The 23,047-nt window shown below is 36.2% G+C and overlaps 1 protein-coding gene across 1 annotated transcript in view; it reads right to left on the bottom strand.

The window, feature by feature from the left end:
- Positions 1 to 9,764: 9,764 nt before the first annotated feature.
- The window catches only part of PDE3B (phosphodiesterase 3B), a 173,001-nt gene continuing 159,718 nt past the window's right edge, over positions 9,765 to 23,047 (bottom strand). The window contains exons 13-16 of the mRNA XM_003781127.3: positions 20,868 to 21,071; positions 17,998 to 18,159; positions 14,542 to 14,794; positions 9,765 to 10,351 (exon numbers count right to left, since the gene is read on the bottom strand). Coding sequence (XP_003781175.1) covers positions 10,137 to 10,351; positions 14,542 to 14,794; positions 17,998 to 18,159; positions 20,868 to 21,071 — 834 coding nt within the window. The 3' untranslated portion in view covers positions 9,765 to 10,136. The remainder of the gene's footprint in view (positions 10,352 to 14,541; positions 14,795 to 17,997; positions 18,160 to 20,867; positions 21,072 to 23,047) is intronic.

The raw sequence follows: 23,047 nt of genomic DNA, 5'->3' as shown, positions 1-23,047 counted from the left end.
TTTGTTTTTATTTCTAAGAAATGTATTTTCTCTTTGGGTTTTTTTGTGGTTCCATATGACTTGAAGTACTATGTTTTCAAGTTCTTTAAAGTATGACATTGGTGCTTTAATGGGGATTGCATTAAATCTATAGCTTGCTTTGGGTGGTATGGACATTTTAACAATGATGATTCTTCCTAGCCATGAGCATAGTTCTTCCATTTGTTGACATCTGCTATTTCCTTTCTCAGAGTTTCATAATTCTCTTTACAGAGATCTTTCGCATCTTTTGTTGATATATTCCCAGGTATTTCATCTTCTTCAGTGCTATTGTGAAAGGAATAGTGTCCTTAGATTTTGTATAATTGATGCTATTTTAGTACTTAATGTTGGTCTATTCAAGATTTCTAAATATTTCTGGCTGAGTTTTGAAAGTTATTGTGCTTCCAGGTATTGGTTCATCTCCTCTACATTTTCATATTTCTGAGACTAGAGGTTTTTGTAGTAATTGTTGAGAATCATTTTTATTTCTGTGGCATTTGTTGTTATTTCTGCTTTATCATTTCTGATTGTATTTATTAGAGATCTTATTTTTCTGTTTCTGGTTTGTCTAGCCAAGGGTTTATCAATTTTTTAATCTTTTCAAAGAACCAATTTTTTGTTACACTGATCTTCTGAGTAATTGTTTTCAATTTCATGTAGTTCTGCTCTTATCTTGGTTATTTCTTTTCTTCTGCTGGGTTTCGGATTAGATTGTTCTTCCTTTTCTAGTTGCTTGAGATGGCCCATTAGGTTGCTGACTTGCTCTCTTTCCGATACTTGATGAAAGTCATCTAATGCTATAAATTTCTCTCTAAGTTAGACTGCCTTTACAGTATCCCACAGGTTTTGATAGTTTTTGTCTTCATTATCATTTTGCTCCAGAAATCTAATGATCTCCTTCTAGATCTTGTCTATTTACCCAGCTATCATTCAGCATAAGGTTTAGTTTCCATGATTTTATTTAAATATGAAGATTTCTGTTGCTGTTGAATTCAACTTTTATTCCATGAGGGTCTGAGAAGATACAGGGGATAATTTCTATTCTTTTGAATTTGTTGAGGTTAGCCTCATGACTTAAGATAATGATCAATTTTGGAAGATGATCATGGGCTTATGAAAAGAATGTATATTTGGTTTTGTTGGGATAGAATGTTCCATAAATGTTCTAGGGTCTTGTTTAAGTGTGTTCTTTGTTTAATTTCTGCTTGGAGGATCTGTCTGTCTAATACTGCCAATGGGCTTTTAAAATCTCCAACTATTATCAGTTATTATAGTGTAGGATGATATCATATTGTTCAGATCAGTTAGGATTTGTTTTATATAGGGTGCATAGATGTTAACTACTAGAATCTCTTCATATTGTGTGTTTCCTTTGAACAGTATATACTATCCATCTTTGTCTTTCATTATTTTTGTTGGTTTGAATCCCATTGTATCTGCATGCAAGAATGCAACCCCAGCTTTTTTCTGCTTTCCATTTGCCTAGAATACCATTGCTCATCCCTTCACCCTGAATCTTGTTTATTCTTTGAGGTACGGTGAATTTCTTGTAGGTAACAGATATCTGGCCTGAGTTTTTGTATCCAGTTGTTCAGCCTATGGCTCTTTAAAGGAGAATTCAAACCATTCACAATAATTAAGAGAATTGATAGATGTGGGAGAGTTTTGGTCATCTTGTTTTTCAGAAGTCCAGAGCTTAATTTTATGCCTCTCACATTGTGGAAGCTAGGCTTTGTTCTTTAATTTCTGGGTAGGTTTACTTTGGTGATGTACCCTCCTGTTGATTGTTATGAAGAATGGGTCTATGTATTTCCTGTAGAGCTGGTATAGTCACAGCATATTTCCTTAGCATGTGGATGTCAGTGAAGTATTTGATTTCTCTATCACAAATGAAACTCAGTTTAGCTGGAAAATATTGTTTAAGAAGGTTGAAGGTCAATGACCATCCTTTTCTGCGTTGGAAAGTTTTGGCTGAATGACCTACAGTCATCCTTTACTTTTCCTTTTGTAAGTAATAACTTTTCTTATGCCTAGCTGCTTGCAGAAGTTTCTCCTTCATGTTAATGTTGGCAAAATTAATTACAATGTGTCTAGGAGATGCTTTGTTTGGATTGAATCATGCTGGAGTTCCTAAACTACTGTCTGAATTTCTGGGTCTCTTGCAGTACTTGGGAAATTCTCTGCCATAATGTCTTGGAACAGAGAATTTGTGTCTTTGGGACCATCTTCCTCTTCAGGAATCCCTATAATTTAGATATTTGATTTCTTGGAATGATCCCACAATTCTCTTTGGGAATATTCTGTTCTTTTTCTCCATTTTTCTGCCTCTTTGAATGCTTAGGATGGTTCAAAAGTCTTGTCTTCTTTATCTGAGATTTTTTCTTCACACTGATCAACTCTATTTCTTAGGGATTCTACTGTATTTTGAAGCTCCCCAAATACCTTTTTCAATTCCCTAAGCTCTGCTACATCTTTCTTCATTATCTTGGTGACTTTGTCTTTGAATGTATTAATTGTTTGAGACAACTTCTGAGCTATTTTTTGGTTCTCTGTTTCCATCTTTCCCTCTATTCCAATTATCTTATTTGCTATCCATATTTTAAATTCTATTTCTGACATTTCAGCAATTTTTCTGTGGATGGAATTTTCTGATGTATTTTCTTTGACATCCCAGGAAGGTGTTGATTTGCTCTGATTGTTCATGTTGTCAGAGTTCTGCTGATTCTTCCTCATGAGTATTTTCAGCTTCCTTTTTCTCTTTTTTAATATGTTAATTTTACATTTTTAGTTGAATTGATAGATTGTCCCTGGTGAGTCTATTCATCACTGTTTCAGTGCCACTATCACACTAACAAAGGCAGACAAGTGGTGAATCCGCAGCCCCAGATAATGTGTCCAGGGGGACAGCAATCCCTAGATAGTCCTGGCCTAGAGTTCCACGTTGCTTTGCCAGAGCTGACTCCTTCCACCAAATCAAGGTCACAAGGTTGCCCAGCTGACTGCACTGGCCCAGAGTTTAGGAGAGATGCTTATGTGCTGGGTATCATCTAGCCACTTGAGCACTGAGGGCTGCAGCTGTGGACAGTGTAGGCTCAAAACTCAGACAAAGTTGCTCAGGCACTAGATAACACCTGCTCAGTCAAGCTCAGGGTTTGGGGGTGGGGGGTGAGGGGGGGCTGCTGCCCAGCAGGGGGTGCAAGTCTGAAGTTCAGATAAGAGTCACTCAGGCACCAGGCCCTGCTCACCCAATTGAGTTCAGAAAGCCTCCACCCCATGGAGAGTACTAATATGAAATTCAATCCAAAGTCACTTAAACTTTGGCACCCCCCCACCCCAACCCAATTGATCTCAGAGAGCTCAGCCTGGTGGAGGCCAGAGGTCCAAAGTTCAGTCAAAAGTCAAGGTCATTTAAGCACTGGCCCCGCCCACCCAACCGAGCTCAGGAGTTATCCTGATCGGCAGAAAACAGATCTGTCTGAGAATTTCTGAGGAGCTGGAGATGGATATTCACCTTCTCCCCGCCAAAGTTTGGACTACCATGCTACTGTTCTCACACTGCAGCTTGGTGACCAGCAGACTTCCTGAGCTTCATGGTGAGCTTGCTAAACACTCCAAACTCGACAGGAGGCAGTCCTTCTGGCAACTAGGGTGGGGGAAGAATGACCTAGGTGCTCAGGATTGCAGGGAAAATATTTGGTCTTTTGTGCCAGAGTGAAGCCTAGTCTCGGGGTGAGACCTCACTAGTTAAGGAGAATTGGGACTCACCTAAGGTGAGCAAACTTTTGAATCCTATTTGCTGGCAGGCTGGTTGCCCACTGTGGAACTCCTGTTGGGGGAAGGGGTCTGTCCCCCTTCCTCTGGGAGCTCAGCTCATACCTGTTGTTTTTCTTCCACTTTCTTGTTTCTACTGCTTGATTCAGCCTGGGTGATGTGTACCTTAAACTGTCCTCTCAGTGAGGAGATCCTCACATTCTGCTTCTATCTACTTCAGTCCAATCTCTCTCCCTCTAGGCATGAACCTCTGGCAAAAGCTGCTTCTAGTCAGTCATGTTCCCACAATTCCCCATGAACTGAGACTTTCAGCAACATGTAGTGACTATCCATTCCTAATAATGCTTTTCATCTTAAACATCTGCTTTACTATAATTTATATGGGTATATTTCTTTAAGTACTTGCTTTCTGTATTTTTTCCATTGCTTTCCTTTAGCCTCTTGATGTTTTTATATTTAATGTGTCTACTGTCAATAGCATATTCACATATTGCTGAAATATGTTTAAGAAGCAGTATGGTTAAATAGGAAAAAGCACTGACTTAAGCCAGACTGCCCAATTTTAACTCTACCACATACTAGCCGTGTTTCTACAGGCAAGGTTCTGTTCCTCAATTTCCTCCTCTGCAGAACAGAAATAATACTTACCTGAAAATATTGTGATGATGAAATATAAATATATATGTATTAAAAATCTCTAGAAATTTGTCCCTATCTTGCTTTTTTTCTATTTGTCATATTATTATATGATTCTTTTTTCTTGTTATTGCATCTTTAGTTTTTTGTTTTCTTATTTTTCCCCTCTACTAATTCAAAAGTTTTACACATTATTATTATAGTTTTAGTAGTCTTCTTGAAGTTTTGGTGACCTCCATAATATAGCAAGAATAGATCACCTCACTAGCAGGAGTGTTGCTACAAAATAGACAAGCTATAGATTTACTGACTGCTAACCAGGAAGACACATTTTCTTAGGAGAACAATGTTTTGTTTTGTTAACCACTCACAAAATAATCAAACCAACATTAAAAACATCTTAAACAGAGTCAATACTCTTTTTCTTTTTCCTTTTGGTTAGGCAGGCCTGGGCTGGGTACATAGGGCTGGCACGCTAACCAATGAGCCATGGGTGCCCAGCCCAGAGTCAATACTCTTTTTTTTTTTTTTTTAGACAGAGCCTCAAGCTGTCCCCCTGGGTAGAGTGCAGAGGCATTACAGCTCACAGCAACCTCCAACTCCTGGGCTCAAGCGAGTCTCCTGCCTCCACCTCCCAAGTAGCTGGGACCACAGGCGCCCGCCACAACGCCCGGCTATTTTTTGGTTGCAGCCGTCATGGTCATTTGGCAGGTCCGGGCTGGGGATTCGAACCCGCCACCTTAGGTGTACGCGGCTGGCGCCTTAGCCGGTTGAGCTATAGGCGCCGAGCCCAGAGTCAATACTCTTAATGAACAAGGAACTTCTGGAGGATTTCATTGCTGAGATTTCAAACTCCATGTGTGGTCAAGGTTCTCTTAGTTAACATTTCTTAGGACTCCTAGAGGCTTTTAGTACTCAATTTTGGACCCTACATTTCCTGCTACTCAGATAATGTGCATACAAAGTTGAATCTGATCCTTCCCATTTCACTCTAATAAATTCCCTATCCCACATTTACTCTGACTTTCAAGACCATCTGATTTCAGTCTCTCCCTCCTAACAACTCTCAACTGGACTCTCAGGTAAGGGCAACACTACTACCCTAAGGCAACAGTAAGTAGTTACAGAAAATATGACCATTATCCAACATTAGTCTGTTGATAAAAATAACAATTGTAACTGAAGGAAAGGGTGACTGAAAGGATGGCATTGCTGGTTAATTACCTAAAAAAACATAAAACCATCATTGTACACAATAGTGTCTTGGCCCCCTTGCTTGCTTCTTGCTTGACCACTTGTAGCTTAGCTTGTTTTTTAAAGAGCTTGTTTTACAGAACTGAAAGAGTCAAGATGACAAACAGAATTTAACCATGACAGTGACATTTGGTTGTGAGTCCTTATTTGGTTTATGTTAACATGAAAGAATCTAGAAAGCTTAAGTTGGTGATATTTCTCTTAAAATAGGTTCTGCATTTCCTTTGGCTGGCAGGAAGGGGGACTAAACTGGGGTCACTTTGGTCCCCTTGAGGTCCCTAGCTTAATTAAGAATTAAGACATTCTGCTCCTTCACTTTGTTATAGGCCTATCATTTAGACCTATTCAGTTATAGGCATTGAGTAACTTTCAGTATGTAGATGTAGTTTAGCACTTAAAACTCCCATTTGGTTTCTATTTTCTTTTCTTTTTTTTTTTATTTAAACCCTTGGGGAATTCTCTTATTTCTGTGAACCCACCAATGTACACAGTTCTTCTGTGATGGCAAGGTCCTTTATCTCATCTACCAGAAACTTGAGTCTCTCATTTATACTCTCTAATCTACTATAGTCTGGCTGCTGTCCCCATCACTCCACTGAAACTCTATTTCCAAATGATAAAAGTAACATCTTTGTTCTTAAAAATCAGTGGTAATATTTTCAGATCTCATATTATTCCATCTTTTAGGCAACATTTGATGTTGCTTATTATTTTACCTTCTTTAGAGACTCTTACTTTGGCTTTTGTCACATTATGGTCTTCCTTCTCTCGTTGCCGTATTCAAAATCGATTCTTCCTTTGATGTACCCCATCTTAGTGAATGACATTGATAGCTGTCCAAATCAGAAATCTGGGAGTCATCCTCATCATTTCTTTCCTACCATTGTAGTAATGAATCACCAGGGCAATTGATTCTGTATCATAAATCTCATCCATTAACTTCCCTGTTGTCCTATAATCTGTTCAAGACCATTAAAATCTCCCTATGTCTAAATCTTGCTCTTCCATTTTGTCAAAAACCAAAATACAATAAATTTATAGCAATAATTGGCTTTTGTTTGTGATTCATGAATAGGGTTAGCTTCCATTCTATTAAACAGGATGAAGCTACTACTGGGCAATGGTAGAACATTGGGTTTTATAACAGTAAGAACAAGTACACAGAACAATAGGAAAAGAACTGATGGATTAATGTCAGGTTAATTTTATTTGGTGTAACCAGAGGGAACTTCCTTGATTACACTAACTCAAGTTGACTGGAATCTCCTGTTTCAAGGAAGAACTGGTCTGTTTGGGGCTCTGTTTCCTTAATGTTTCAGTTTGTTTATGTGGCATTTAGCATAAGTGACTCCATTTTGGTTTGGTCTTATGTATTAGGGGTCTAGTGCAGAAGCTGAGCCCATAACAGCAGCCTCCCATAATTCTTAACAATTCAAAATACAGTTGGTACTTAAACAATACAGGTTTGAACTGCACTGGTGTGCTTATATGTGGATTTTTTCAATAAATATAGTAATCCCTTATGTTGGTGGACTCTCCATTGACAGCCAAATGCAGATTGAAAATGTATTTATTGGATACTGCATATAGAGAGGGCTGACTTTTAATCTCAGGGCTAACTGCTGGACTTGAATATGCATAGATTTTGGTATTTGAGGGCATCCTAGAATCAATCTCCTACCTCTACCAAGGGATGACTGTAGTATGCTATTTGAATGATCCTTATAAAATGTAAATTTAATCATGTCATTCTTCAGATAAAGTTTAAATAGCCTGCCATTCTTTACAAGGCCCTTCATTAACCACATTCTCTCTACCACTCCCTCTTCTTGTGCTCTATCTTCCAGCCACCCTGAATTTCTTCTAGCCATCCAATGTGGGGATCCATTATTTCCTGCCTTCTACATATGCTGTTATTCTCTTTTTTTGAGTAATCATCTCTGAGCTAACTCTTTTAATCTTCAGTTCTCAGCTGGGAGAAGCTTGCTTCCCCTACCATTACTACACCCCACACTAGAGCTTCTCCTGTTAGGTGCAGTCTAGAGAGATGGAAGGAATTTCTGACTACTTAAGCAATGCCAGAATCTCCAGGTTTCTCATAAAAAGGGGTAGAAAAAGCCAAGAGCACCAATGAAGTGCTCTTGTTAAAATAACAAAAAACAGGAAAAATAACAGGAAACAGCTTTCAAATCATAAAACAACTTTTGAAAAGTATTTTTATAAGGAAAAATGTGCCCATAGGCACACAGATGTATTATAATATTAAGAGAATATTTCTAATACTAGTGACTTAAAACAATAGCAAACTCATGTTGAAAATTAATATAAATTATCTGATTTAGTAGCAACAAAAATAAATCTGTACTATTGGTCATGGCAGTTTTAGCAGGGAAACTTTTTTGGTTTTATTTAGGCCAGCTATTTTAATATATGTCAACTATCTAGCAAGGGTTAAGTAACTTAGAATTATTTAAAAATGAGTTCCAAGCAATAGTATTTTTAATGGAAAAAAATTCTTCTTTTTAGAAAATAAAAATATAAACTAAACAAATACGGCCAAAATCCAATAAAATAATAGAGGCTCATTTTGTATGCATGCACATGTATGAATTTATATACATATACTTGTATGCATTCTGCAGGAGTATAAACAATAACAGAAATACACTTAAGCAGGATGCAAAATGTCCTCTAGAGAAATAAAGGACAGGATATATACTGTAAGTGCAAACTCAATAAAGTATCACTTAAAATTTTATTACTGAACAATTCACAGTGGGACTGATTTATAAATGATGTGGCAATTGTAGCAAAAAATGTGGTAGCAAAGAACTCAAGCACTCACATGTCAATAAATAAAAATTGGTGATTCATTAAACACTGAATTTTGAAGGATTAAAAATTCCAATAGTTCCACAGATCTTTACCTGATATCTTTTAGATAAGGCAACTATTCTAGGTAAGTAAGAAACTGCCTGCTGATACCATACTTTGGAGGGATCACTTTGGAAAATTAATGATTTCAGTGGCTATTAAATTTCATGGATTGAAAATATGATAATGGTATTCAATAATAATACAAAATATTCTGTCCATTTGGCTACTCTTTATACCTTCACAACTAAAGTGTATGTCCACACCCTAACAAGTGCATCAACATTGTAAATATGGCCCGTTTTCTCTGCAGTCACCCTAGTTGTGCTTTAGTGTAAAATGACTGCTTAGTTTTTTATGTGAAAATTAAATAATTATCCCCATCCTTTATCTCAGAAATCAATTGGGCTCTAGAAGTAATGAGGAGTGATAGGTCATTTTTGTCATACAGTCTTGAGACAGAGGGAAATTAATATAAAAACAAACATCAGTTTTACAATAACTAACACATGACACCTAAGATATGGATCTAAAAATAAACACATATTCAAACAATTATTTATTCAGTGTGTGTATCCTCTACAGCTCACGAAATTTCTTTTGTTCTTTAGCTTTGATGGGATTAATTTCATTAGCTTTTGCAGTGAGGCAAAAGACAGACATCTCCTTTTTCTTGGCTTTAATTAGTCTCAAATTCATTGAAGAAGAGAGAAAATGATGCTCATTTCATAAAAGGTTAACATCAATATTAGAACAAATTTTTTTCTTCAAACAAATCTGTGCTGTGTTTATATTAACTAAATGTTAATACTAGTCCTGAGCAAGAATAAAATAAGAACGGTTTGGCCTAAAGAATAAAATTCCTTCATTGTTAAACCTAAACAGCTTCAAAATTCAACCACAGAACAGATAGTCAAAACTGGAATTCAGACTTCTGATATCCACGGCAGACCTGAATACTTTGAGCAGAAATCAACACACGTAGTAGATAACATGGCAACAGTAAAAAGCATCAGAAATTGATGCACTTGAGTTTTGTTAAATATAACAAAGGTCATTCAGTCCTTCCTCGATAAACCAAGCTAGGAGAATAGAACAGAACAGTGTATTTCATTGAGCAGAAATCCCTCAGAAAGGCAACAATGGATTCCTTCTTAGATAGGCATAGACTTTTTTCCAAAACATCCAAACACATAAAAGACACATTGGGAAAATACGATTATGAATTTTGTTTTCATGAAAGCAAAAAGTTCTGCCCACTTTGGTTACTGAAGTAAGTCACTTGAGTTTTAGTTATAGCTACCCCTCAATGAAAAATAAGAGCTCACTACCCAGCAAAGCAATATTATGACAAAGTATTTTATACACCAGTGAAAGATTTAAGTAAAGGCTTTTCATGATGGGTCAACTCAAGCATAGTTCTAAGAGTACTTTTCTAGTTCATCTGGTGAAAGTGCATAGGAGTGGGAAACTGCCTGCATAGCAAGGATCCTCTCACAGTATTCCCTGTCAAGCGGGAACGGTCAGTTTAAGGTCAGGACACACACTGACCACTTGGCTTCTTCAATATGACTTTTCTTCTATTCAAACTGTCGCTCTTCCTCTTCATCTGCTTCTTCAATGACCTGAATCTCATCTGCTTGAGGTAAGGAGGAATTCTCCACTTGGAGTTTACTCCCATCAGCTTTACATTTTTCTTCCTCCTCTATGATCTCCTTCCATATCTTATGGTTTTCAGTGAGGTGGTGCATTAGCTGACAAAATATTCGTCGTCTGCTTTTCCTTCTTGGTGATTCTATGAAATTTAAAGCAAATATATTCATATCACAGCAATATGATTCAATCATTCATTCAACAAATATCTAAATGCCTATTATATTCTAGGTACTTATCTGAACGCTGGGGTTGTAAAAATAAACAGTATGATGAAATAATAGTATAAAAATACTGTAATAAGATAGTATTATAAAAGTAATTTCTGTACTACAGAGCTCAAATTCCAATGGAAAGACCTGTACAAACAAAAAGAAGCAAAACAGAAATACGTTAGGTGGTACTATAAATATAGATAAAATGGATGCTATTATAATTATGGATAAAAATAGAGAAGGGGTTTAAGGAAGACTGGGTGGGTTTGGCAGAGGGAAAGATAATACTAAAATTTCAAAGGAAAATAATAACAATCCAAAGTTAAAAGCCAACCCTTTAGGGGTGTTTTATATATTGAATTAAACATAATTACCAACGTTTTGGTAGATATAGTTTTTACAAGTCAGTTGATCCTTCCCAGTTGATACTCAGATGCTGGTGACATTATGGTGCAATTATTTTTAAGTTTAAATGAATATTAATAGGATTTTCTGTGCTAATTCTAAATACGAAGTATGTACATGTTGGGGGCTTGTTCTTTGTAGCCATCCTATCTGCTTGATTTTTAGCATGCCTGAAAATAAAAAAAATAGCTAGGCATAATTTAAATTCTACTTTAAAAATAAAATAAAAAAATAGCTAGGCATAATTTAAATTCTACTTTAAAAATAAAGAACAAATTTTCATTCACAATTACAAACATGACAATTTTTTTTTCATTTCCCATTCATACTCATTGTCTTATATAGAAAAATGTCACTGCAGTTTGGTAACTCAAATTCTTAATGCCACAAAACTTGGTTGTCCCCCTGAAGCCAGGGAATGGACATTTCCTTTATCTTGCTATGTTTTGAGCCATTTCCCAGGTCTATGTGATAGGTAGATTAGGAGGCTGCTTTGGAAGTTCTGTTCCTTACCTGCCTGGTGGGGTCGAGTTTGGGATTGGGGTGTGTGAAGAGGGGTAACAGAAAGACTAGCCACTAGGCCCCACCTACCTCATATATGTTCAGATATGGTGATAGCCCTATCACACACATGCACAGGTAGAACCTGCAAAAGAATACTTGGTAGAGGACAATACCTCAGTAGATGTTAATTAAATTAAAGAAGAATAAGAATGCTTATTCTGTGACAGTGTTAGCACAATACTCAATACATAGAAGTTACTCAAAACATGACTACTGAATCTGAACAGTTAGATAACAGTTAATCAAAATATGACTGCCAAGCTGGGTACGGTGGCATATGCCTGTAGTCCCAACTACTTGGGAAGCTGAGGTGAGAGGATCATTAGAGTTCCGGTTGAGATATGTTCATGCCACTGCACTCTGGCCTCAGTGACAGACAACAGCAAGACTTTGTCTCAAATACACACACACAAAGATATAACTGCTGAATCTGTATCTAAGAAACAAAAATTTAAAAATTCAAATTAAACAGACATTTGCATGTATCTAGTTTTTTTTTTTTTTTTTTTTTTTTTTTTTTTGAGATAGAGCCTCAACCTATCCCCTGGGTAGAGTGCTGTTGCATCACAGCTCACAGCAACCTCCAACTCCCGGGCTCAAGTGAGTCTCCTGCCTCAGCGTCCCAAGTAGCTGGGACCACAGGCGCCCGCCACAACACCTGGCTATTTTTTTGTTGCAATTTGGCCAGGCCTGGGTTTGAACCCACCACCCTCAGTATATGGGGCTGGCGCCCTACTCACTGAGCCACAGGCACTGCCCTCTATCCAGTTTTCACAGCACCACTTATGGAACAGAGATTCTTTTCCCCACTGTATGTTTCTATCTGTTTTGTTAAAAATTAGATGGGTAGATGAGGATCATTTCACCTCTGGGTTCTCTGTTCTCATCCATAGGTCCATGTCTCTATTTTTGTGTCAGTACCATGCTGTTTTGGTTACTGTAGCCTTGTAGTATAGCTTGAAGTCTGATAATGTGATGCCTCCTGGTTTTTTCTTTTTCTTTTTTATTTTTTTTGAGACACAGTCTCACTATGTTGCTCTCAGTAAAGTGCTATGGCATCATAACTCACGGCAACCTCAAACTCTTGGGCTTAAGTGACTCTTGCCTCAGCCTCCCAAGTAGCTGTGACTACAGGCACCCACCAGAATGCCTTATTATTTTTTGTTGCAGTTGTCATTGCTGATTAGCAGGCCTGGGCCTGGTTCGAACCCACAAGCCCCAGTGTATGTGGCTGTCACCGTAACCATCATGCTACGGTTGCTGAGCCTCCCAGTTTGTTCTTATTATGTAAGGTTCCCTTGGCTATTTGGGATCTTTTCTGGTTCTATATGAAATACAGGACTATGTTTCCTAGATCTGAAAATTATGGCACTGGTATTTTAATAGGAATTGCATTGAATTTGTAAATCACTTTGCATAGTGTAGTCATTTAACAATGTTGATTCTGCTGATCCATGAGCATGGTTTATTTTTCCATCTGTTTATATCTTCTGCAATTTTTTTCCTCAGCATTTCACAGTTTTCCCTATAGGAGTCTTTTACCTCCTTTGTTAAGTATATTCCTAGGTATTTTCTTTGTTGCTACTGACAAAGAAATTACATCTTTTATTTGATTCTCAGCTTGACTGAGGTGTTTATGAAAGCTACTGATTTGTAAACATTTATTCTGTAACCTGAGACTTTACTGAATTCATTTATCAATTCTAGGAATTTCTTGGTTAAATGAATAGGATCTGTACCTCTCACCACTCACAAAAATTAACCCAAGATTGATAAAAGACTTAAAACTAAAGCAGGAAACTATAAGAATCCTAGAAAAAAAAGATGAAGAAACCCTTACGGATTTTGGCCTCAGCAAAGAAATCCTGAAGATGATCTCAAAAGCAATTATAGCAACAACAAAAGTAAATAAATGGGACCTGATCAAATGAAAAAGCTTCTGCAAAGCCAAGAACACAATCAAAAGAGCAAACAGACAAACCACTGAATGGGTGAACAAATTTGCATGCTACATATCTGATAAAGAACTCAGAATCTACAAAGAACTCAAACAGCAAGAAATAACCAAACAACTCCACTAAAAAGTGGGCAAAAGAGATGAACAAAAACTTTTTGCATGAGGATATACTAATAGCCAATAAACTTATGAAAAAAATGCCCAATGTCTCTAAACATTATAGAAATGCAAATCAAAACCATAATGAGATATCACCTAATTCCAATGAGAATGGCTCATATTAAAAAGTCCCTAAACAACAGAAATTAGCTTGGATGCAGAGAGAAAGCAACTCTTATGTACTGATGGTGGGATTGAAAACTAATGCAACCTCTATGGAAATTTGTATGGAGAAACCTCAAAGACTTACTTTAATCCAGCAATCTCATTGCTGGGTATATATCTAATGAAAAAAAGGTCATTCTATAAAAAAGACACCTGCACTCAAATGTTCATAGCAGCACAATTCACAACTGCAAAGATATGGAAACCACCCAAATGCCCACCAATACATGAATGGATTAATAAAATGTGGTAATATGCATACTATGATAGAGTCCTACTCAGCCATTTAAAAAAGCCAGCAATCTAGTATCTTCTGTGACAACCTGGATTGACTGGAAACCATTCTTCTAATGACATCACATGAATGCAGAAACAAACACGTACTCAATGCCAAATTGAAACTAATTGATCATTACTTAAGTGCACATATGGAAATCAAGCTGGGGGGAGAAGGGCATAGGTAAATTCATTCCTACTGAATACAATACACACTATCTGAGTGAAGAGCATATTTGTAACTTTGACTTAATCAGTATAAAAATGAACTATGTAAACAAAATGTGTACCCCTAACACCCTGACATTAAAAAAAAAATAGAAATTTACAGTTAATAAAGGTTCAGTATCCCTTGTTCACAATACTTGAGACCAGAAGTGTTTCAAAGTTTAGAATATTTACATTATGTTCTTAATATATTTCTATATTACATAATATTCTTAATCTGAAATCTGAAATGCTCCAGTGAATATTTCCTTTGAGTGTCACATTGGGGCTCCAAAAGTTTTGGATTTTGGAGTATTTCATATTTTGGATTTGGGATCCTCAACCTGGAACATTAAATAAATGATATTATCCCTATATTCTTACTAGGATTTAGATTGTCTTCCATTTCTTCATCATCTGTATCTAATCCTTCACCATCTTCATCATCATCACTTTCAGTATCATCATCCTCTTCTGCTTCTAACCATTGACCTGGTAGCAAACCAGCAGCATCATAGGAGTTACACAGGGGACCCACTATATGGGTGATAAAAGATTCTTGGAGTTTTGCTAGTTGAGGAGAAGAACGATCCATGAAGGGACTGATGGGCAGACCAAGATTTGCCTCTTCATCTCCCTGAGCATTGGAAAAGAAAAGTACGTTGGTAACTACTGAAAGAACTACTGAGCTTTGCTGTTAAAATTATCTTGAGGTTTTAAAAAATATAGTCTATATCAAAATAACTTTTTCCTAAGAAGCATCAAGGAATCTAAGAATCTAATTACTCTATCATTTCAACTATAAGAATTTAATATTTCAGAAAACCTTAACAAAACTTTATTCTCACATTTTTTCCACATGAACAAGTATGGTTGATGCTTAGTAAGAAAAATATACATCCTTTATAATAAGTATAATATCAGCAATTGTACTTACAACCTGCAAAAGTCTCCAGTGTCAATTAAAAATTGTCTTTCTCCTAAGGAGAAAGGCATAATGGAAATATTTTGTTGTTGTAGTTACACTTCAAATGTATACAGCTGAATTTTGCAAATGCTTTCCAATAACTCCCAATTTAAAAAAAAAAAAAGCAGAACCCTTTAATGAATCTAAATCACAAAATTCAACATGAAAAATAACTAAAAGTAGAGCTACTATGGTTGATGTGAGGATTTGGGGGCCAGAGCCCTAAGTGCCTGCCCTCTGATACCATTCCACTGTAGCTTCTAGAGTGCTAGACAGCACAATTTGAGGTCAGACAGCTGTGGTTTCAAAACCTACTTTTGTCACTTACTGCCTGTGTAATGTTGGGCCGGCTCTATGCCCAATTTCACTGTGTATAAAATTTGAATAATAATCTACCTTATAGGGTTGCCATGAGGAAGAAAGGCAATATTATGTAAAGTGTTCAGCACAATGCTGAGCATTCTTCCAAATGGTACCATTTAGTCCTGATGTTTGAACGAGTTGGGGATAAATTGCTCTCCAACCAATTCAAATCCTGGTGCAAATTCTTCAGGCAAGCAGTGTCTATAAATAATGGACTAACACAGCCCTGAAGAAACAATCAGAAACAACCCCAGTGATTAACTGTCTCATGATTAAATGTCTTTTATGATTTTTTTCTTCTATGAGGAAGAAAACTATTAGTATTTTTCAAAAGACAGTTTATCTATAGGACTCTGTAAATTCATAGGTATATGCCAGGAGTTCGGTTATTCTAAGCCCAAGGCAGTTAAATGGCTATAGGGGTACAGATAGTATAATGAGGATAATAAAAAATAAAAAAGTTGGGTAAAGTTATAATTTTGCATCTATAGTTCATGTAGGCTTAATAGCATAACCAAAATGAGAAGAAATTTTAGTTCCGAGGAGTATGATTAGGACTTTGGCATGTGATATCAGATGACATTTTCCTCCTTTGACATGAATAATACAATCTAGAAAGATGAAGTGAAACTATCTGAGATAACATACTATTTTTTATAATAGACCTGTAATTATAAAAGCTAACATTTATGAGCATTTATGCGTCCGAACTATTCTAAGGGCTTTACTTATATTAAGTGATTTAATCCTCCTGGCAATCTTGTAAGGTAGGTATCATCGTTATTCCTATTTTATCAATGAGGATACTGAGGTCACATTGCCCATAATTAAGAGAAATCAGGATTCAACCGCAGGCATGGTTTCCAAATTTGTTTAAGAAGTATTAATTCTATCTGTTTTTAAAATAATTATGTAAGTTGGATTTAATTGAATATTTCTAATGTTATTTCACTGAACTAGTGACTTTTCTAAAGTTGACATATACCACTATTTCTTTTATTACCTATTTGTAATATGAAGGTAGCCTTTTCTTAAATATAAAGTATTTCTTTTGTGAACATGAGATCTCTAAGGCAGGCTTCAATTATCAATCAGAATGAGGATAAAAATATGCAAATTATAATCTTACAAATTAGGTGAATATAACCATTTATTACCCAAGATTAAGTATAATTTAATTTAAATGTAAAAGAGATTAGTAAAACATTAATAATCTTGAAATACTTATACTGTATTTCCATGATTGCATAGTATGGTATTTTATAGCTTCATAGAAACAGCATACATTATTATGTTGGGATGTTTAGCTAAGGGGGGTGAGAAACACTGCAAATTACAATATAATCTGGGACAATAAATTATATCAGATGCATGATTATATAGGCTCAACTTTATTGCTCATGTTTTGTACTCATGGTAAAAAAGCTCTCACTTGATCTTTTCTGATTATCAGGGCCAACAAAGATTTTTCAAGGAATGTAATTCCAAAGTCAAGAAGGTATATCTGGTATTTTGGATATAAGGAAAGGTTAGGCTTCTGGGGAAATCAGTGCACTTCTACATTGTTAGGAGCCTCAAACTTGGACAAAAATTCGGCACAGATTCTGCAAAATGGTAGCATTATTTTGAAGTCAAGATTTTAAAAGATGTATTATAACAGAGGAGCATGTTTGTATCTTTGCATGTTTAAAAAAAAATCACTAATTACTCTGTTCCCATTTCTAGCCTTCTGATTTTTCATTTTGTGCCAGGACTTTTGTCCAGTTAATGTTTCTATGGCAGGTTAGTCTTTCTATAGCAGAGTTGAAAATTGGTCTATATTTTTAAAATATATTCTGAGTACACTCTGACTAACTTAAAAACCACTTCATCAGAAAATAAACTGTTCTAGGTTAAAAGATTCTCAGGGTTTAAAAGATTTTGAAATAATAATGTAGTCTATCCTTACCTGTAGACTCAAGAGTATGTTCCATCCACCACAAATAGGCAATAAACTATTTTTTGTTGGTTTAAATTTTAGCCATAAAGGCAAAGAGAGCTGAGAAAATACCAAGAACCAGAGCAAACACACCAGTTTCTTTACTTCTTTTTTTTTTTTTTTTTTTGAGACAGTTTTACTATGTCATCCTCGACACAGTTGCTGTGGTGTCACAGCTCACAGCAACCTCAAACTCTTGGGCTTAAGCGATTCTCTCATTTCAGGCTTAAACCATTCTCTTGTCTCAGTCTCCTGAGTAGCTGGGACTACAGGCACCCGCCACAACACCTGGCTATTTTTTGGTTGCAGTTGTCATAGTTGTTTAGCAGGCCCGGGCCGGGCTCGAACTCTCATGCTTCAGTGCATGCGGCCAGTGCCCTACTCACTGATCTACGGGCGGCCTGTTTCTAACTCTTGCAGTCAAAGCAACTCAGATTTCAAACACTTAATACAGCTGTCCAAATCCCAAAAACTAACATATCTTCATATGGCAGCTCTGAAATCATCCCAGCAATCTCATGTTTCAACTTACCTGCTCATAAAATTCATTCACAATGCCTTCCGTCCATTTTAAATGCAAGTCTCGAACTTTTGCTGGGCCATTAATATCTGCCAGTTTGATGCACACCTGGCATACTAAGAGGCGATCATTTTCACTGCTCCATTCTATGCCATTACTATTTACATCATTGGCCTATTTTAGAAAAACAAATTTATTTTAGGTTCTGAGGGCACAGGAGTTTTTTAATAATTGTTTGTAGTAAGGATTTTTTGTTTGCTTTTCCTAAATTATCTTAAAACTGTTCTGTCTAAATGACAAGAAGAAATTTCAGTAAATGCTTCTTTTAATCAGTTTATACCATAACATGGACCTAAATTTCCTCTTTAGGAAGTGCCACTATAATTTTGTTTCAATGGAACCATAGCTTTCTAAAAACATAACCAACCATGGGTTTCAGTATTTGCAATTACCACATAGAATCATTATTTATGTGTGTATGTATACATGTTTACATATACTTAACATATTTTATATGTGTATATATAAAATATGTAAGTTATATAGATATACAAGGGACTATATAGATAGGAAAATATCTGGAAAATATGCAGCCATGTATTGTCTGTATTTTTCACATTACATGGCTGGATACTTTCTGGGCAGCACTAATATATCATTGATATATCATCAATAAATCATATAAGAATTGCAACTATTTATTCCTACTTCAAAAAAAGAACACTTAACCTGGGCAATACAGCCAAGACCTCATCCCTACAAAAAAAATCTAAAAATTAGTCTGGCATAGTGGTGCGTGCCTGTAGTTCCAGCTATAAGGGAGGCTGAAGTAGGAGGATCGCTTAAGCCCAGGAGTTTGAGGTTACAATTAGCTATGATTCTGCCACTGCATTCTAGCCCAGATGACAGAGTGAGACCCTGTCTTAGAATGAAACAAAACAAAGCACTAAGGAGTTAAAAAGCAGTTGGCTCTAGCTGTGGAATGTAATGTGATACAGTTAAAAGAATTCAAGTCTTAGAAACTAACTCCTATGGTTTTAAATTCTTTTTTTTTAATTTCAGCTTAACATTAGGGTACAAATAATTAGGTTAAATTGTTGGGGGTTGTTAGGTAAAGTCCAAGTTGTAGTTCAGCCCTTCACCCAGGAGGTGTGCCATAATACCCTTACACTGTGCCCCTTAGGTGAGAACTTTATGTTTTAAATTCTGACTCAGAATAATTTCAGTGTATAATATTGGAAAAATTACTTGACCTATTTGACTCTTTTTCATCTTTAGAACAGCAAAAATAGTATCAGTGAGGATAAATAAATAAATAAATGTCTAGTTCATAGAAATGCTAAATAAACATTATTTAAATAAATAGTAATGGCTGGGCCAGGTTGCTCACTGCCTGTAATCCTAGCACTCTGGGAGGCTGAGGCTGGTAGATTACTTGAGTTCACGTATTCAAAACCAAAACTAGCCTGCATTATGTCTCAGCAATTGAGGAGGCTAAGGTAAGAGGAATGCTCAAGTTCAAGAGTTTGAGGTTGCTGTGAGCTATGATACCAAGGCATTCTACCCAGGGCCACTGAGTGAGACTTTGTCTCAAAAAATAAATTAATTAATTAAATAAAATAAATAAATGGTAATTATCATTCTTAAGCAAACTAGTACGACTTTCAAGAACTCAAGAATGGGCTAAATCATAGCTTATGAACTTTAGTGTAATGGTTTTCAGGGTGAGGACACCAAATCCTTTTGTCAAAGGAAAATTTGTGATGAACATCACCATGGAAAATACTTAAAAAGAGATCTCTTTTGATTGAAATTAAGTAGGAGTCCTACAGCCCAGTTCATATGGCATTTTCCTGAGACTTCAGAATAGATGTCTTTGAGGAACATAGATTCAAAAGTATGGGGTGAGATAATCCTTCACCTGTAAAAGGTGACTTAAGCACTTAAATGAACTTCTATTATTAAATTAAAAGTGAATAAAGCTACCAGACTATAAAATAATTTAAAGGTACCCTGATTTCATGCTGATTTTTAAAAGCATTTTATTAATATCATGATAACAATATGTACATGTATAGAAGACTCCTTCCAGAGGATTAAATATAGTAATTCTTTGTTACCAGTTTCTCTACCCTGAAGGTACAGATTCTTTTAGTCACAAAAGTGATCAAGAAAGCAGCAGCTTCTTGCCAGCCAAAGAGGAGGCTTACTTCTCTTAGGAATCTAAAGAAGTGCTTCTCAGGTTTTTTCACCCCAAAATGTTTGAGGAATAGAACACACTCTCATTGGTACCACCCTCTATCGTACTAGGGCAGTGATTCTTTTTTTTGTGAGTGCCATTAGCTCACAGCAACCTCAAACTCTTAGGCTGAAGTGATTCTCTTGCCTCAGTCTCCCTAATAGCTAGGACTGTAGTCATGTGCCACCATGCTTAGCTAGTTTCTGCTAGACAGGGTCTTGCCTACAGTAGGCAGTTAATCACTAATATAAAGAAGGTGTAACAGGTATGATGAAGTAGGCATAACTGGCTTCTTAAAAACATCTTTAATTTCACGTAATGCCTTACTTGACACACGCATGACATTCTCTAATCTGTCCATAAAATCACTGGTTGATTTGTCACCATGTCAAAGAAAGCCAGAATAATATAAAGTCTATGTGTTAAAAGAAAATATAATAATAGCAATAACAATAGTACTTCAGGACATGTTGTAATATAAAAATATTTTATTTTTAAAAATATAGATGTTTATTATTTTATATAATTTGTTGTTACTTCATGTGTAGTATTAATTCTGACTTAACACTAAAAAACACTTTTTATCAGCAACACTAACAATGATTTCCATTTGTGAAATCAAGCACTATTTTGCATAACAAACCTTGGCATTGAATTCAGCAAGAAAATCAAAATGCTTTTTAAGATCTGTGGCAAGGATTGCTTCAATGACTAAAAAACGAAAGCGCTTGAATTCCATATGATCAAGATTAAGAAGAAAGTTGTATTCTGTGCGAGAAAGATATAAATTCCAAGCTGATGCAGCATGATGATTTTCCAGAACTGATTTGTCGTTGTACAAAACTGCCTAAAACGGAATATAGAAAAATGAGACAAGCATGTCAAAGATATTAAGCTTTAATAATTAATAAGGCTCAGGCTGGTTGGAAGAATACAAACAATGAATACCTACAAATATACCAAGCATTTTACCACCAGTTTTTATTAACACCTGGAGAATGGATTGTGATAATTTTATAAATGACTACACTGAGGTGCAAAGAAGTTTAGGTAGGCCTTTCCTTCCAGCATGCACAGCTAGTAAGTTAAGAGGTTGTCTCCAAAGTTCATCTTCTTTGCAGATACCCATGCAGCCTCTCTAGAGACATAAAGCTAATTAATACTTTGAGGGCTACTTCATTTTATCAGTAAACCTCTCAGACAGAGCTTCTGTTAATAAAGTCATTTGGGATCAAGAGTGGGTTTAGGGATACATTTATGTCCTTTTGCCAGCATGGAGTCACTTGTGGTGGGGACATAAGAAGAGGAAACACTACTGTCCAGAGACCCACGTGTCTGAGACGGACATATCCTGTACTCTCATCCTGACACAGTGCCTAGGAGTAAGAGAGAAGCGTGAAAAAGGTAAAAGCACAAGTACTCTAGTTCAAATGGTGTGGAACTACTCACTTTTTCTCCACCTCACTCCAGTGGAAGACCCTGAGGTGCCTCCTCAGTACTCTAGGACTTTGGAATATAGATTCAAAACCACTGGAGTATAGAATTTCTAAAGCCTCTTCCACCTCTAAAAATTAAGCAATTTTTCAAATTATTAAATAAGCATAGTAATTATTTAAAGAACTTCCACAGCCAAGATGTACTAAAAACTAGTGGTAAAAACAAAAACTGTTCTGTTTTTCATGGACCTTACTATCTAATGAGAAAGGACAGATAAAAATAGGAAATTGCAGGTAAGACACATATTCTTAGAGCTTAATTAAATAGCTCTCATTATTTGTGAAAAATAGCTATAGCCTAGACTAAAGCACAGTTTCCTAAAGCCATGATTATTTTTTACACTATTTATGTAAACAAAGGTATGATTTAAACTTTGCAATGGGCCAAGTTTTTTAAACTTTACAAGGGCATTTCATACTAACCTTGATACAATTTCTAAACATCATAAATCCCAAAGAGAAAGAGTAAGCTTCAAAAGCTCCCTAGGGGCCAGGTGCAGTGGCTTATACCTTATATCCTAGCACTTTGGGAGGCCCAGGCAGGTGGATTGCTTGAGCTCAGGCATTTAAGACCAGCCTGAGCAAGAGCAAGACACCATCTCTACTAAAAAACAAACAGAAAAAAAAAGAGAAGAAATACTAGCCGAATATTGTGGAAGGCACCTGTAGTCACAGCTAGTAGGAGGCTGAGCCAACTGGATCTCTTCAAGCCAAAAGTTTGAGGTTGCTGTGAGCTATGAAGACACCATAGCACTGCAACCGAGGACAAAGGCTCCCTAAGAGGTCAATTTATGTTTAATAGTGATTTGGCTAATTCAAAGTTAAACATAATGAAGTCTGAAGACTGCTCAACTATCAGAATAGCTTTGTCTGTTCAGGAAGAAGGTAACCATACCTAGGACTAATTAAAACAAATGTACAATGAGTACCCTATAAAGCTACCTGACAAACCTTCAGCCAGCAAGATCAGTTAAAAAAAAAAAAAAAAGAGTAAGTTCTGAATTCCCTCACAATTCAAATTACCCTTTGAAATTACCAAAGAAATATAAAGTGGGGAAAAATTATGAAATCTGTATTAGAATCTAAATATAATCACCATACTGAAACTTCAAAGAGATGGTGAAAAAGAGATGGACTGAGAAAAAGCCAACTAAGTCACAAGAAGGAAAAACCTACCTGAAGAGTAAGAGAAAAGGGTCTCCCGTTCGACCCCAATATATTCACTGGTTCATAGCTGAGGGGAGCCAAGAAAGAATTATGGAGCAGAGGTAGGAAGCAATGTCAATTCTACTATGAAAGAATACCTGGGAGGTAGCATGTATAGCAG

Source organism: Otolemur garnettii, unplaced genomic scaffold (genome assembly GCF_000181295.1).
Source record: "Otolemur garnettii isolate 467f Iridium unplaced genomic scaffold, OtoGar3 scaffold00001, whole genome shotgun sequence".
NCBI lineage: Eukaryota > Metazoa > Chordata > Mammalia > Primates > Galagidae > Otolemur > Otolemur garnettii.
Note: the sequence above shows the minus strand (reverse complement) of the source record. Positions and strands in the feature narration are given on the sequence as shown.